The 15,758-nt window shown below is 38.6% G+C and overlaps 1 protein-coding gene across 1 annotated transcript; it reads left to right on the top strand.

Moving 5' to 3' along the window:
• Positions 1–2,650: 2,650 nt before the first annotated feature.
• capn9 (calpain 9) lies at positions 2,651–14,798 on the top strand. Its single transcript, XM_063475583.1, has 20 exons — positions 2,651–2,824; positions 3,702–3,771; positions 3,862–3,980; positions 4,583–4,716; positions 4,891–5,059; positions 5,165–5,248; positions 5,593–5,678; positions 6,249–6,326; positions 6,893–7,053; positions 7,248–7,402; positions 8,035–8,243; positions 8,479–8,515; positions 8,603–8,683; positions 9,345–9,402; positions 10,911–10,975; positions 11,257–11,325; positions 11,435–11,513; positions 12,325–12,441; positions 12,556–12,614; positions 14,733–14,798. The coding sequence occupies exons 1-20, from the start codon at positions 2,651–2,653 to the stop codon at positions 14,757–14,759; spliced, it is 2,031 nt and encodes a 676-aa protein (XP_063331653.1). The 3' UTR covers positions 14,760–14,798.
• The last annotated feature ends 960 nt before the right edge of the window (positions 14,799–15,758 follow it).

Here is a 15,758-nt window from a genome sequence, read left to right as displayed (position 1 = left end):
AAGTAATACGTCATATAAGAATCCAACCATAATACTTAGCTTTCTGAGTACTTAAGCACATATTATACTTTATTATAAAAACCTCAGAATTCCGGTTCAGTTAGCACCATCCCAGTCATCCTTGATCACCTGACAACTGAAAGTGCTGATCCTTTCTATTTTACTGGCTGCGTTAATAGCTGTATTTAAACATTTCACATGTTTCTGTATTGGTGCGAAGGCTGCACACTACGATAGAAATGCTAATTTTATTTGTATAGCACATTTTAAAATGCACCATGCTTCATTTAGGAGAAATCCACATAACAAAAACAAGTGAATGCACATATCTCACACATATCCAGATGCACATACAAACGTGCATCTACACCAGGGGTGGCCAACTCCAGGCCTCGAGAGCCGGTGTCCTGCAGGTTTTAGATAACACCCTGGTTCAACACACCTGAATCAAATGATTAGTTCATTACCAGGTCTCTGGAGAACTTCAAGACATGTTGAGGAGGTAATTTAGCCATTTAAATCAGCTGTGATGGATCAAGGACACATTTAAAACCTGCAGGACACCGGCTCTCGAGGCCTGGAGTTGGTCACCCCTGATCTACACATATGTATGTGTAGATGCACATGAAACCTACACCTATATTTGTCATAGCTACTGTGATAAAAGGTGAATTAACTTGTGCACCAAAACTGGGTAAACGGTAGATGGACTGGTTCTTATAGAGCACCTTTCTACAGTCTAGCAGTCAAAGCATGCTAATGTGTCTCATTCACACAACCACAATTTTTTATGCTTCATTGCTTTACACACATTCGCACTCCAGTGCACTGGAGAGCAACTTGGGGTCAGTATCTTGCCCAAGGATATTTGGCATGCAGACTGGAGCAGCCAGTGATCAAACTGCCAACCTTCTGATTAGCAGCTGACCTGCTCTGCCACCTGAGCTACAGGTGAATGTAAGGAGACTAAATGACAGTAGAGGGCAGAGTAAATCCTGAAATATTCTGAAATTAAATTTACGTTATTCAGAGAAGAGAAGTCAGACCCCACTAAAAGATATTAACAATAACTAATATTCTACTTTTTGTTACTAAGGTTTACTACATATGTTTGATGCTTCTGTACTTGTAAATCTTGGCCTAAATAGCAACTGTACCTCTTACTGCTACTTTTTTGAAGTAATACAACCAAGTACAGTTGATGGAGTTAGACAAAGAGAAGGTAGAGGATGCTGCAAAACTACATCACCCATATTTTTATTTGTGTAATTAAGGTCACAAGTACATTAACCTCCTAGGACCTGGCGTCCACATATGTGGACATCACATTTTAGGATGTCTAGACCAAAATTTTTCTCTACAAGGGCCTGATATCCACTTACGAGGACATTATACTGACACTGTTGTATCAAAATTTAAAACCAATGTCCTCATATGTGGATGTCATTTGTCTCAGAAACAAAAATTAGGTAAAAAAAAAAAAAAGATCTGGTAATTCTTTGTTTTTACATTCATCAGGTCCCAAACAACCCAAATAGCAAAGAAAAATTTAAAATGCATGCCATGAAAGAGTTCGGGTCTTAGGAGGTTAATTAAATAGTAACCCAAAAGAGTACAGCTCAGTGCAAGTTCTTCTTCAGCTATGAGAGGAATCCAGTGACTGTGGGACAGGAATGTGGATGTCATACCTGACAGTGTGAAGTGTCACTGCTGTGGGTCAGATATGCAGGGTGGTGCAGATACTATGCTGGCACACCCTAAATCTGTCTGCACTGCTTAGAGAAAAAGGGAGGGACAGATAGATCTTTGATCTGTAACCCTGTTACAGTGGCCAGAGACACAAAATGACAAGACACTGAGGCTGATACAGACAGTGTTGATCACTCAGTAGCTGCTCAGTAGTTGCTCTGCATTATTAAATTATTTCTTTTGCTTTACTTGGAATCTGCGACATGACATTCGAGCTCTATCAACAATTTAGTTGAATTGTAGTTATTTTTTTAAGTTGAGAACTACATAAAAAGCTTGTTAGGCGTAAATAAATGATAGGGGTGATCATTTGTCCTTTAATGATTTGTCACAAAAAACAAACAAACACCACAGGCATCAGTTGTGGTCTCAGCCCTGCCCCCTTAAAAATTATTTGTCTCTCTCTGTTTCCATGTGAAAGCCATGTTGCGCTAGTACATCCAGGCCAAGTAATTTCCTTATAGAAGTCCCAGCAGACACAAATTTGAATCCTTTAATTTGATTGATTTTTCAACACTGTGAAAGTTTAATGGCAAAATAAGCAGTTACCCTCTGTTTGGTTCTACAAGTCTAACATATCCCAGTTAGATGCTGGGCAAAGATCATTGCTATCAGTTCCAGCGATGCAAAATAATCAAGATTAGCTTCTCCCAGTGTTTGGCAGGCCAAGTCTTAAAAAAGAGAAATAGATAAAGAGAACAGATGGCACAGTGTGAGCGAGCCACGAGGGGTGAGGTTGACTGCCGCAGGAGGACAAACCAGTTTCTGTGTGGAGGGTGTGGACCTTCCAGCCCTACCCACCTGTCAGACTTGTCTCTGCATCAAACACTCAGCAGCACTCCATCACGCGTCACCTCACCTGCTTCTCCTCCACTCGCCGAAATTCTTCCCAAAAGAGAAGATGTCCACAAGCCAGGCTGAGAACACACAGTCAGATGGGAAATCCTTTGAGCAGCTGAGGCATGAATGTCTCATGAAGGGAGTCCTGTTTGAGGATCCAGATTTCCCTGCCAAGGACTCCTCTCTCTTCTTCAGCGAGAAAGTTCCTGTCCAGATTGAATGGAAGAGGCCCACGGTATGTAGGCACTGAGCATTCTTATACTCAAAAGAGCTCTTGAAATCTGTTAGATGCACATGTACTGTTCATGAATTTCAAAATACTGAGTGACTTCACTATGTTTTATCTAATGATTATCTGGTGATTTTTTCATACCCTTAAAAACGTGCATGTTTACTATTCAAATACATCTACATTAACTACATGAACTGCATGGCCACAGCAGGTGACTGCAAAAGCACTGATAACATTAGACGACAAATTACTGAAATGATTCCATTCAAAAAATGAAAGTTGATCAAAACTCTGTTTTTATTACTCTGAACCTAAACCAAGTAATGAAATACTTATAGTTGTAGCAGCAAAACCAGTTCTGCAGGTGAACTGTGTAAATATAGCTGAGTGCAGCATGAGTTTGTACCACTCTGAGCCAACTTTTCTGAAGTAAAAGTGGAGTGGGCTGGTTTGCAGCTGCTCTAAAGTAGTGCCAGAGGTTTTCTTTCGCTGATCAACTTAATGCTGAGACATTTATGTACAGTTTCATGAGTTTTTGGCTCATGAAATCCTTCAAACTATGTCATGTTCTCGTTCATTTTTTTGGGTACTGTCTCTTATCGTGCACTTCAGCTCCACTATCTTTACCTGTTAACACGCCTACAGAGCTGACCCGATTTAAGCAACCTGTCGAACTCACAACTCATGCTCGTTACAATTACTACACATTTCTGTCCTGGGTGTGTGCTTTGTGTGCTGTGTATTTTGTGCGCACTGACTGGGATTCCAGCCGATTAATATGGCTGGAATGTGAACACACCTATCAAACACACCAGTCTCCCCTGTCATTTAAAAAATAAACCGACCAGTTTTTTTTTCCTGTTTTGTGACCCTTTAACAGGAGATATGCAAAAACCCAAAGTTCATCTTAGATGGCGCAGACAGAACAGACATTTGCCAAGGACAGCTCGGTTGGTATTCAAGTTACTTAACTCCTGTTAAATCTTGAATATTCACATATTTCACGGTTTTATTAATGTGGCACTTGTTTATTTCCACAGGGGACTGCTGGCTCCTGGCAGCCGTCGCTTCGTTGACTATGAAAAAAGAAGCCCTGGCCCGAGTTGTCCCACCTGACCAGGAATTTGATCAGAGATATGCTGGTATCTTTCACTTCCAGGTAGGATTCTCTGATCATAATAACAGACTCTACAAAGATGTTTACACACTGCAGTATTTCCTGGAATAAGCAAACACATAAGGGATAAAAAGAACCAGGATGACAGCACATTTAAAGAAGTGTCATGCATTTGAATGTTCTTTTAAAAATTGTTGTGCTTCAGCGACTCCAGAACTTGCAACAAAAGAGACTGATGACATTAAAAGAAGTTAAACACTTTTTGACTGATTGATCATTTGGCAAAATGTTCAGTTAATAATGTGTTAAACCACAGCCTGTAGTGTATTTGCAGTACATTTTAAGCAGGCGGGTGTATTGGAAAAAAGATGCAGTGCCCAACCCATTCAAAAGAATGGGTTCCACAATGTTCCCCCAGCTGTCTTTTTTCAGTACCTTTGTGCTTTTTTTTTACATTTTACACTGTGTTGCGAGCAAAAAACACATTTGAGTCAAACAGAGACCAACAAACAGATTTACGAGTGAGATTATTTTAAGTAATCAAACATTGTCTTCACTTTGAGTGAAGTTGGTGTAGGCAGTAAACTCACTGGTTTCTCTGTTAGTTACACTGTCTTGTAACTTGTTCTCTGGTGGTCCCTCAGTTCTGGAACCACAACAAATGGCTCGATGTGGTTGTGGACGACAGACTGCCAACAGTGAGAAATCGACTCATCATGCTCCACTCAGCCTCCATCAATGAGTTCTGGAGTGCGCTGCTGGAGAAAGCCTACGCCAAGTAACATAACTTACTTCATCTTAATATTTTGTTTGTCTTTTATCTTTCCATTCATCTTGTTACATGCATGTTAAACATGTGACAAGAGGTTATTTAAAGAAACATTGTATAAATACAATTAAATTAGATTGCACTGAAACACTAGGATGTTTTTTTTTCTTTTGTTTATTTTAGATTGAATGGCAGCTATGAAGCCCTGAAGGGTGGCAGCACAATGGAGGCCATGGAGGACTTCACTGGTGGTGTGGGTGAAATGTATGAGACCAAGGCTGCTCCGGGCGACCTGTTCAATATCATGAAGAAAGCCCTGGACCGAGGCTCAATGATGGGATGCTCTATCGATGTAAAACAAACAATCTAATTTTTAATTTTTGCCCATGAGGTTTACTCAACATATCAGCTCAGTTACTGTGTTTTATGTTCCAAACCATGCTTTGGTTTTCTTCAGATCAGTAGCTCTGCAGAGTCAGAGGCTAAGACTTCCACAGGCCTGGTGAAAGGACATGCATACTCCATCACAGGTGTAGAAGAGGTAAAAGTCTCAGTAACAGTCTCAGCAGCAGATGTAAGAATAATGAGGGGAAGCCACTTGTTGCTGAATAATCGTAATTAGAAGTTTACAGACTCAGGGTAATTGTAATACTTGTTAAAAGATGCGACTGTACATCTGTGAATATGAAACTTCGATCTTTAAAAAATTGCCTTTACCTTAAACACAACAGCTTTAAAAACTAAAAACAACACCTAAAATCCTACAAAGACACATTAATTACATTTAAGTTTAAGTTTAAATTTAAATAAAAGCAAGACTAAAAAAACTGAAGATCATATACTTTTCAACAATGTAGTCACAGAATATTGGTTTTGGGTTTTTAGGTGAATGCCAGAGGTCAGAAGGTGAAGTTGGTCCGGATTAGAAACCCCTGGGGACAGGTTGAGTGGAACGGTGCCTGGAGTGATAAGTAAGAATAAAGAAAACTTTATTTTGACCTTGAAACTACACATATTGTATAAAGTTCACCCTTCCACATGAAAAGCAGGTCTCCTTGAGGAGTCTGTGCGTGAGAGTCTTCTTCGTAGTTTATCTCAAGTCTATAGTCACACAATATATTTGTTACTTTGAATATGGTTCACATTCTGACCGATGCAGCCTATTGTTGAACAGTAAAAAAAAGTTGTGTCTATGTGTAGATGTTTTACATGTTTGGTTTCTGTTTTGCATATGCATTCAGTCATTCTGTGTTCCAAGTTATTATGCAATCATCATTGACTTGGCCACAAAAAATGGTAATTACACCCCAGGTACCCCTGAGACGCTCAGGTGCCAAAGGGCCATTCGAATAATATTATTCAAATATCTGAAATTTTCCCAGATTTCACATTTAGACAATTTCAGTAACTCCACGTTTGATTTTCAACAGATTCAAGGGAAAAATAATTGTCCAAAGAAAATTTAATAGTTCTCATTTTGATAGTGGTACTTTTTCTCTGATTAACGTTGTAACAGATCCTCTGTTTTTTTTTTTTTTCAGTTCCAGAGAGTGGAATTATGTCGACAGTGCAGAAAAAACTCGCATACTGCAGAATTCAGCAGACGATGGTGAATTCTGGTGAGTCCACATAATAAATTTCAAACTACAGATTAAGATGTGTAATATGTTTAGCAGTCTCCAAGTTTATACGACAATGTGTTTTTCTTCACATTATCGTATAATATTTTTGCATATGTAGTATATGAATGTAGCAGTGGAATGAAATAAAATGGCAAACATGAACTGCCATAGATTTTCATGCTTCTCTGACTTGGACAAAATAGTAAATTAATGTAAATGAGTTTCAGGCATTGTTGACAAACTTCAGCTAGGCTTTTTTTAAAACTATAAAATTTCACACTCTTGTGCAATAGTTAGCGCTATTACTTCACAGCAAGAATGTTTTTGGCTCAAATCCCGGTTGCCGCCTTGCTGTATCAAGTTTGCATGTTCTTAGGCTGAGCCAGCTAATCTCTGCTAATTCCAGCTATCAGCTACAGACTTTGTTGTCGCCCAGTTAAAGAGTCCATGGTCCTAACTTTAAGCCTTGCTAATGATTAGATGGATGAATTTTTCCAAAATTCACACACAGTACAGCTGTGCTAGTTTAGGATTCACAATGTTGTTGCTGTTTGCAACTCCAGGATGGAATTTGAGGACTTCAAGAGGAACTATGACAAAGTGGAGATTTGCAACATGAGTCCTGACTCCCTGACTGAGGACACAAAACATCAGTGGGCAGTCAATGTGTTTGAGGGAAACTGGATTCGGGGTTCCACTGCTGGAGGCTGCAGAAACTACATTGGTGAGATCAATACATCTACAAATCAAACATTTTTAGACAAACAAATTCAGCAAAGTGTCAGGCATACTTAGAGATTTCATTGGATTTTCCTTTTTAGGTATTTATATTTTGACATGAACTGGTTTAAATGCAGAATTCAGTTGGCATTTCTATCTCAAACTGCTCTCTAAAAGTTCTACATTTTTAATTTGCAGACACATTTTGGACCAACCCTCAGTTCAAGCTTTTGCTGAACGATGCTGATGGTGATAATACTTGCAGTGTGGTCATCGCGCTGATGCAAAAGAACAGACGAAAACTGCGAAAAGAAGGCCTGGACCTGGAGACCATTGGCTTTGCTGTGTATGAGGTCTGAAAAAAACCACTGTAGACTGTGCACTTTAACCATTTTTTTATTATGTTATCATAAATAGCATGGCGTGTAGTGCTGGTCCTTGCAGAACACCTTTACTAGCCCCTTTCTGAAAGACTTAGTCTTGGCATTAGTTTAAAGTAGCCATAAACTGACTCAAAGAAACAGATATTTGTAGATGAGCAATAATGTTAGCAAAAACTTCAGACTTTTTTCTGCACATGTTAAATATATCAATAGAAATCATGAAATATTACAGTAATGTATTTCTTCTGTCCAATAGAAATGTATTTAAGAATTTCATATCTCTTCACAAGAAGATAGAGTTATGAGAGAATGAAGAGAAGGCACAGCCTTAAAAATGCACCAGAAATGACCATTCGGACACAAACTCACTGGATGAACACCATCTGCTAAAGAAGTTCTTAGTGATAAAAAGTTTTGGGACATTGGTAAAACGGATGTGTTTTTTATTAGTGATATGGTTTCTTTGCATTTCAAAATATGTTATATTTTTAAAAAGTCAGCCTTGCACTTCTGTCTCGCTCCTTCGTATTTACTTACTTTCTTCTTTTGTTACAAATTTACTTACAAATTTAATTTAATGTCTTTTCTCCCCATTTGTTCAGGCTCCAGAGGGTGAGGACCATGTGGGGAAAGACTTCTTCCGTTACAGTGCATCCAAGGCACGCAGCAGAACCTACATCAACATGCGGGAGGTTGCAGAACGCTTCACGCTGCCTCCTGGACACTACCTGCTGGTTCCCACCACTTTCCAGCCCCACCACGAGGCTGACTTTCTTATTCGTGTCTTCTCTGAGACAAAGGCTGAAGCTTTGTGAGTGTGCAGCTCTGGTTCTGGAACGAAACTAAAAGAGCAAACAAAAAGTTAAAGCAATATCAAACCTAAAGAAAACTGAAAGAAAAACTTTCAGACTCTTTTGGGTATCAAGGAATAATTATTTAATAACCTGATTAAACAAAATTTGGGGGATTTCATTTCATTTCAACCCTTAAACTAACTGCTAAGTGTCATAAAACCTTTCTTGACAACCTATGCCTTTTCTTCACAGAGAGATGGGAAGCAACGTTGATGCCGACCTGCCAGACGTAAGTAGATAACCAGAAGCCCAATTACCTGTTCAGTTAATCAAGCAGCTGAATGTGTTTATAATGATCCTGTGTTGTTTCCATCAGCCACCCATGCCCAGCCCTCCAGAGGAGGAGACAAAGGAGGAGAAAGGCCTCAGAAGGCTGTTTGAACAGCTGGCTGGCCCGGTAAGAAAAGCATCTTCAGCTTTAGGGTAACAGTGTTTACAGCGTCCTTCATTTGTATAGATGAGTAGTGTTTTTATAAGAACAAGTTTGTCTAGTTTGTACATTTTCAAATCAAGTTTCACCTTTTTACAATGAAAATAAATTAAATAATTAAAGTGCTTCAAGTTGTTATGATTCCACAAATATTTTTTTTACCATTTCTGGAATTTTGAAATGAAATTTTGAGCCTTCATTATTTTAGTTTTACAGTACACTAAGTGCACAGCTGTTGTGAAAAAATACCCACGGTAAACAATATCTGTAGCTCCAAACCACAATTAAAGGCTAGCTGCTTAAAAAGAAAGTAGAATAATGATCATTTTTCTGCAATATGAATGTTGCAGAAAAACAACAAAAAACCTAAATTATAACAATTTTTTGAGCTTTACGTGATTTATTTATCAACATCTATTTTTAATGAGAAAATTACATATTAAGATAACAATATAAACATACTGGAAAAGAGCTGGTTATATTTATGATAAGAAGCTCAGATCTGCAAATGATGATTATTTCTGTTTTCTGCATCCATCGTGGTATTTATTTATTTTGGGGTGTTTTTTTTTTTGCAATTTTCTTTAGCCAGAATTCACTAATCTCTTCCACTTTATAATTTTTACAGGATCAGGCCATTTCTGTCAGAGAGCTTCAGGAGATGCTAAATGGTGTTCTCAGCAGAAGTAAGTGAATGAAAGTTTCTGGTTTTTGTTCACTTTTCAGTCCATTTTCTGCATTTTCATGTAGTCATCATATCTCCTGCAATTAAGTTCTACATTTGTGATGTTTGAAGCTGAACTTGTTCACCTGATATTTGTTAAAAGTCAGATATACAGGTAATTTCTCCTAGAATGTGTGTCACAGTCCGCGGATGCAGACTGTGTAGAGATGAGGTGTGGGCCCAAAAGCAGACGCGTGGAACAGAACTTCATTTTAACAGATAGTCATTTAATAGCGCCGGTAGAAAAATACAAAACAAAGGGCAAAGACAACCAAGGCAAAGAAAATTAACATTAAACATGAAAACACACTGAACTTGAAACCTAGACTTGAGATGCATGGATTCCTGGAACACAAGACATGAAAAACAAACTCCTCAGCAAAGACTGAATGTCGTCTTACACATTAAATACACACGAGGGTGACGAGGGAAGTGGAAACACATGGGGAACACAGCTGATACAAATGAACATGATGCCACAGGGGAAGCAAAAATAAACACACTGAACATGGAACATGAGACTATCAAAATAAAACAGGAAACATAGAGACTAAGACACGTGGACTTGACATGGGGACAGAGAAGTACAAACAGGAGGCAAGACACAGACATAAGTGAGGAGCAAATCCAGAGCATATGACAGCTAGGGACAACACACATGAACGCACCTGGGAGACATGTAACGAAACACAAGGAGGGAAACATGTAAACAGGAAGGGGAGACAAAGACATAACCAAGGAAACATACGTAGAGAACATGACAGACTCTGACAGGAGACACAGGGATGAGACAGTGACGGGAAAAGAGAAATATTACATAAATATTAAACAGAGCACACCCAGGACTTATTCAATACTAAATAGAAAACTAAAGCATTATAATACAAATAAATCACAAAACACCATAAACTCAAAAGGCTGTGTCAAATGACCCAGAACCATGACAATGTGAAGCTAATACTAAGAGTTTTTTTCTATTTATTTAACAAAAACAAGCAGAAAAAGCTAATTTCCTTCCTACAGATTGTTTTAGGGTGATATCTAAAGGAGAGGTTGATCAGCCTACATTGGATTTTGCTAACACAAGAATCAAAGTGTCACAAGTAAGATTACAGACTGTGGCAAAAATAAATAACTTTTATGTTGTTGTTAAGTTTTAGTGGCTTAATAGCAACTAAAAAACTTTCAAAAACAATACAATAACAAGCCACACTCAATGAACCACGTGTTGTAAATATGTTAAACATCATTTGAAGATTGAACTAAATACATTTAAAACACCTGTGAGGTCAGTATCACATAGCAAAATACTTTATGTTATCTTTTGTGTACAGTGTATACATTTTCTCCTCACATCTTGATGCCTTATATTAATGGTCAGAGATGATTCATAAACTTTGGATTTTGTGTTGCATTATTGCATATAGCTATGCTTTTTGTATCACTACCACTTTAATCCTTTATCTTCAGGAAAAGAGATCAAATTTGATGGCCTGAGTCTCAGCACCTGTCACAGTATCATCAATCTTATGGATGTATCCTTTCAAGTTACTGACTGATTTTATGCTTGCCATTGTGTTACATAAATAAGTTGTCGCATTAAGCCATGCGTACTTTGTTTGCCCTAATGGATGCTTCACTAAAATAGTGATACTTATGCCAGCATGTCCATATTGCACCACAAGACAAAGTTATCGAATTTATATTTTTTTGATATTTTGTGTGTGTTTGTTTATATGTGATCGAAAGAATGGTTTTGGGGGTAAGCTATTTTCCACAATGCTTCTTAGGTTTTTTTCTTGACACAGTAAACCAGGTGGACAATACAGGAAAGATGGAGTTCCAAGAGTTTAAGGTCTTCTGGGAAAAGATGAAGAAGTGGATTGTATGTGTTGATTTATATTGAAAAACTGTAAATGAACTCTGTGATGAAAGTTGGGGGAGCACTTTTCTTTGTTGCTCAGACTATTAACCACAAATGTCTGTTGTTACAGATGCTCTTTCTATCCTTTGACACGGACCGGTCAGGAAAGATGTCATCTTATGAGCTTCGTGGCGCTCTCAAAGCCGCAGGTGAGAGTTCCCAAGCCCCTATATCTCTCTATCTGTCTGTCTGTCTGTCTGTCTGTCTGAGTCTGTTTGTCTTTGACCTGATGGACCTGTAGCGTTTACCAGAGGGAAGGGGGGGAAAAAAATGAGTGTCGAGGGTGCGAGTGGTCCTTATTGATGATACTGGCTTTCTGCTGAAGTCTGCCAGTGTAAATATCTCTGAGGGGGATTAGTGAAGTGCCAATTAAATGTTGTGTTCAGCTACCGATGTGCGCTTTTCAAGACGATTCAAGACACATTAATCGTGTGTGTGTGTGTATGTATATGTGTGTATATGTATATATATATATATATATATATACACATACATATATACATACATACATACATACATACATATATATATGTGTGTATATATGTATGTATATATATATGTATGTATATATAAAACTCTGTGGAATTCGTCAGAGTTTTCACCTGTTAGTTTCTGTGACAAATGAACAAACCTTTGTCCTATTTTAATACACATTGAATTTGCACTTGTTTCAAATAAAGTTGTTTCATAAGATGTACATGTAATATCACCAGCTACATTTCCTGTAACTATTATTTATAATAATATTATTAAAAATGTTAGTAGATATAGTATAGCAGTATATTTTTAGTTTGTTCTTAATCAAAGCAGTAATTATGACACTGTAAACATAATATTAACAGTAATAATCACTACATCTAATAAGAATGCCTGTCCTGAGTCTTTGGTAAGTTGAGTCTAAATCTTTTTTATCTGAACATCAAAGTTTCAAAGATAACTGCTGCTTTCCCCCCAATGCAGGCATGCAACTGAACAACCAGCTCCTGCAGCTGGTGGGGCTGAGGTTTGCTGACGAGAACTACGAAATTGACTTTGACGACTACCTCACCTGCATTGTCCGTCTGGAGAACATGTTCAGTATGTACAAAAGACTATGTTAAAAGATCGGTTTACATTTTGGGAAACAAGGATAAGTACAAAATACATAAAGATCAGAGAGAAGAACACTTCTTGCTGTGTTTTTTTATCCAGGAGTTTTCCAGGCTATGGACAAATTCAACAGGGGACGGGTGCAAATGAACATCATGCAGGTAAAATCACAAACATGAGTCCTGAGTTTTTTTTCTATTGTATCTTCTACTGTACTGTACCTCACATACAGTGGCTTGCAAAAGTATTCGGCCCCCTTGAACTTTTCCACATTTTGTCACATTACAGCCACAAACATGAATCAATTTTATTGGAATTCCACGTGAAAGACCAATACAAAGTGGTGTACACGTGAGAAGTGGAACGAAAATCATACATGATTCCAAACATTTTTTACAAATAAATAACTGCAAAGTGGGGTGTGTGTAATTATTTAGCCCCCGGAGTCAAAACTTTGTAGAACCACCTTTTGCTGCAATTACAGCTGCCAGTCTTTTAGGGTATGTCTCTACCAGCTTTGCACATCTACAGACTGAAATCCTTGCCCATTCTTCTTTGCAAAACAGCTCCAGCTCAGTCAGATTAGATGGACAGCGTTTGTGAACAGCAGTTTTCAGATCTTGCCACAGATTCTCGATTGGATTTAGATCTGGACTTTGACTGGGCCATTCTAACACATGGATATGTTTTGTTTTAAACCATTCCATTGTTGCCCTGGCTTTATGTTTAGGCTTGTTGTCCTGCTGGAAGGTGAACCTCCGCCCCAGTCTCAAGTCTTTTGCAGACTCCAAGAGGTTTTCTTCTAAGATTGCCCTGTATTTGGCTCCATCCATCTTCCCATCAACTCTGACCAGCTTCCCTGTCCCTGCTGAAGAGAAGCACCCCCAGAGCATGATGCTGCCACCACCATGTTTGACAGTGGGGATGGTGTGTTCAGAGTGATGTGCAGTGTTAGTTTTCTGCCTCACATATCGTTTTGCATTTTGGCCAAAAAGTTCCATTTTGGTCTCATCTGACCAGAGCACCTTCTTCCACATGTTTGCTGTGTCCCCCACATGGTTTGTGGCAAACTGCAAACGGGACTTCTTATGGTTTTCTGTTAACAATGGCTTTCTTCTTGCCACGCTTCCATAAAGGCCAACTTTGTGCAATGCACGACTAATAGTTGTTCTATGGACAGATTCCCCCACCTGAGCTGTAGATCTCTGCAGCTCGTCCAGAGCAAACAAGAGTTAAAAAAAAATCGACCAGGAGGGGCTAACGGTAACGTTCGTCTGATCCCGACCTCGTTTTCATCAAACTTTTTTTCTTTTCCTTTGACAGGGCTTCAAGGTATATTTGTTGCTACAGCTTATTTTCCTTCATTCTTACTTTGTTCTAAGAAAAGATGATTGCAAATGGACACATGGGTCTTTGGAAAAGGACAGTAACTCTTTCAGGATCCAGGAAAATACACGAAGGTATCCAGCAATTTTGGGCCTCTTGGCTGCATTTCTGATCAGTGCTCTCCTTGTTCAGCCTGTGAGTTTAGGTGGACGGCCTTGTCTTGGTAGGTTTACAGTTGTGCCATACTCCTTCCATTTCTGAATGATCACTTGAACAGTGCTCCGTGGGATGTTCAAGGCTTGGGAAATCTTTTTGTAGCCTAAGCCTGCTTTAAATTTCTCAATAACTTTATCCCTGACCTGTCTGGTGTGTTCTTGGACTTCATGGTGTTGTTGCTCCCAATATTCTCTTAGACAACCTCTGAGGCCGTCACAGAGCAGTTGTGGAGCTGTTTTGCAAAGAAGAATGGGCAAGAATTTCAGTCTGTAGATGTGCAAAGCTGGTAGAGACATACCCTAAAAGACTGGCAGCTGTAATTGCAGCAAAAGGTGGTTCTACAAAGTATTGACTCAGGGGGCTTAATAATTACGCACACCCAACTTTTCAGTTATTTATTTGTAAAAAATGTTTGGAATCATGTATGATTTTCGTTCCACTTCTCACGTGTACACCACTTTGTATTGGTCTTTCACGTGGAATTCCAATAAAATTGATTCATGTTTGTGGCTGTAATGTGACAAAATGTGGAAAAGTTCAAGGGGGCTGAATACTTTTGCAAGCCACTGTATGTGATGGATCTGTTTATCCAGGTCCCATGACAGTCAGGCTTTCAGACATTTTATGCTTCCTTTATCTTCCAATAACTAACCAGATTTAGAATGTAGCGTTCACAGGCTTCATGCTTTTGCCGGTCGTGTTAAATTGACTGCACTTTTTTCCTCTTTGCTTCACAGTTCCTGATGTTGTCGATGAACGTATGAGGAGGAACTGAAACAGATACCAGCGGAGGAACAAAACGCAGCAGATCATCTTTAAGAGCAATGTTGTGAATATTAAACTTCGCCATGATTCAGATTCTGTGCTATTATTATTATTTGAAATGTAATGTGAAAACACTGTCTGAGCTAAAATGTTTTTGAATGGGAGTGGTTTATAATTTTGGTCGTGGGTCCATCTGCAGGTATTCACTGCCTCTGACATGGTACGAGTCTGTGAGCTCAAATGTAGGACTTTAACAGCTGGGTCTGTAAAGCAGCCAAGTGCATGAGAGTGTTTGCCTGGCAAGTTTGCATCAATCTCACACTCGTCTAGTCGAATTCTGCTTGTGCAAATCAGTCTGACTTTTGGTAGTTTTGAGAAAACTAAAAAACTAAAGGAGCAACTGACCCTCTTACACTCACTTTCAAGGCAATCACATGCAACAGACTGCCTTGACTAACAACTTCACTTCACTGTGGCAGCAACATGAGTGCCTTTATACATGTGTACTGTTTTTGTTTACATAAAAAAACTCAAATTAACTGTCAATTCCCTTTTGCTGTGACACCGAAGAAATCTTAAACATTTGAGGATTTTTTAAGGCCCTTTTTCTATTAGCTGATTGCATCTTATCTTAATTATGATAAAAACTGAAAAAGGCTATCTGCAGCTATTAATGAATGAATGAACCTGTCCGTGCCTAAACTTGAAAATTAGCTGTTACAGGAAGGCCATCTTCTCACTGGGTTCCACCCCTGAAAAAATGTAATGAATCGGATCGGTTCACATCAGCAGAATGTAATTTGCACATGAATGACTTCAAGGATAGCAAAAGCAGAAACTTTCATTTGCAGCATGCTTTGTCATAGTGCTTGAACTAAATTTTGTTGACTTGATCTTTTGGACAAAGTATTGGATTATTTTCTGTTGGTTTATTGCTCCCTGCTTGAGTGGGAATCATTTTAAAATAAAACTTGGTTTTTGTCTTTTCTCTTTCATGA

The sequence above is a fragment of the Pelmatolapia mariae genome, linkage group LG6 (assembly GCF_036321145.2).
Source record: "Pelmatolapia mariae isolate MD_Pm_ZW linkage group LG6, Pm_UMD_F_2, whole genome shotgun sequence".
Taxonomy (NCBI): domain Eukaryota; kingdom Metazoa; phylum Chordata; class Actinopteri; order Cichliformes; family Cichlidae; genus Pelmatolapia; species Pelmatolapia mariae.
Note: the sequence above shows the minus strand (reverse complement) of the source record. Positions and strands in the feature narration are given on the sequence as shown.

Excerpts from the sequence above, each read along its gene's own strand:
- capn9 (XM_063475583.1), top strand. The coding sequence starts at position 2,651 with ATGTCCACAAGCCAGGCTGAGAACACACAGTCAGATGGGAAATCCTTT. Across the intron at positions 10,976-11,256 it reads GTATCATCAATCTTATGGAT|GTGGACAATACAGGAAAGAT; the intron begins GTATCCTTTCAA and ends ACAGTAAACCAG. Across the intron at positions 11,326-11,434 it reads AAAAGATGAAGAAGTGGATT|ATGCTCTTTCTATCCTTTGA; the intron begins GTATGTGTTGAT and ends CTGTTGTTACAG.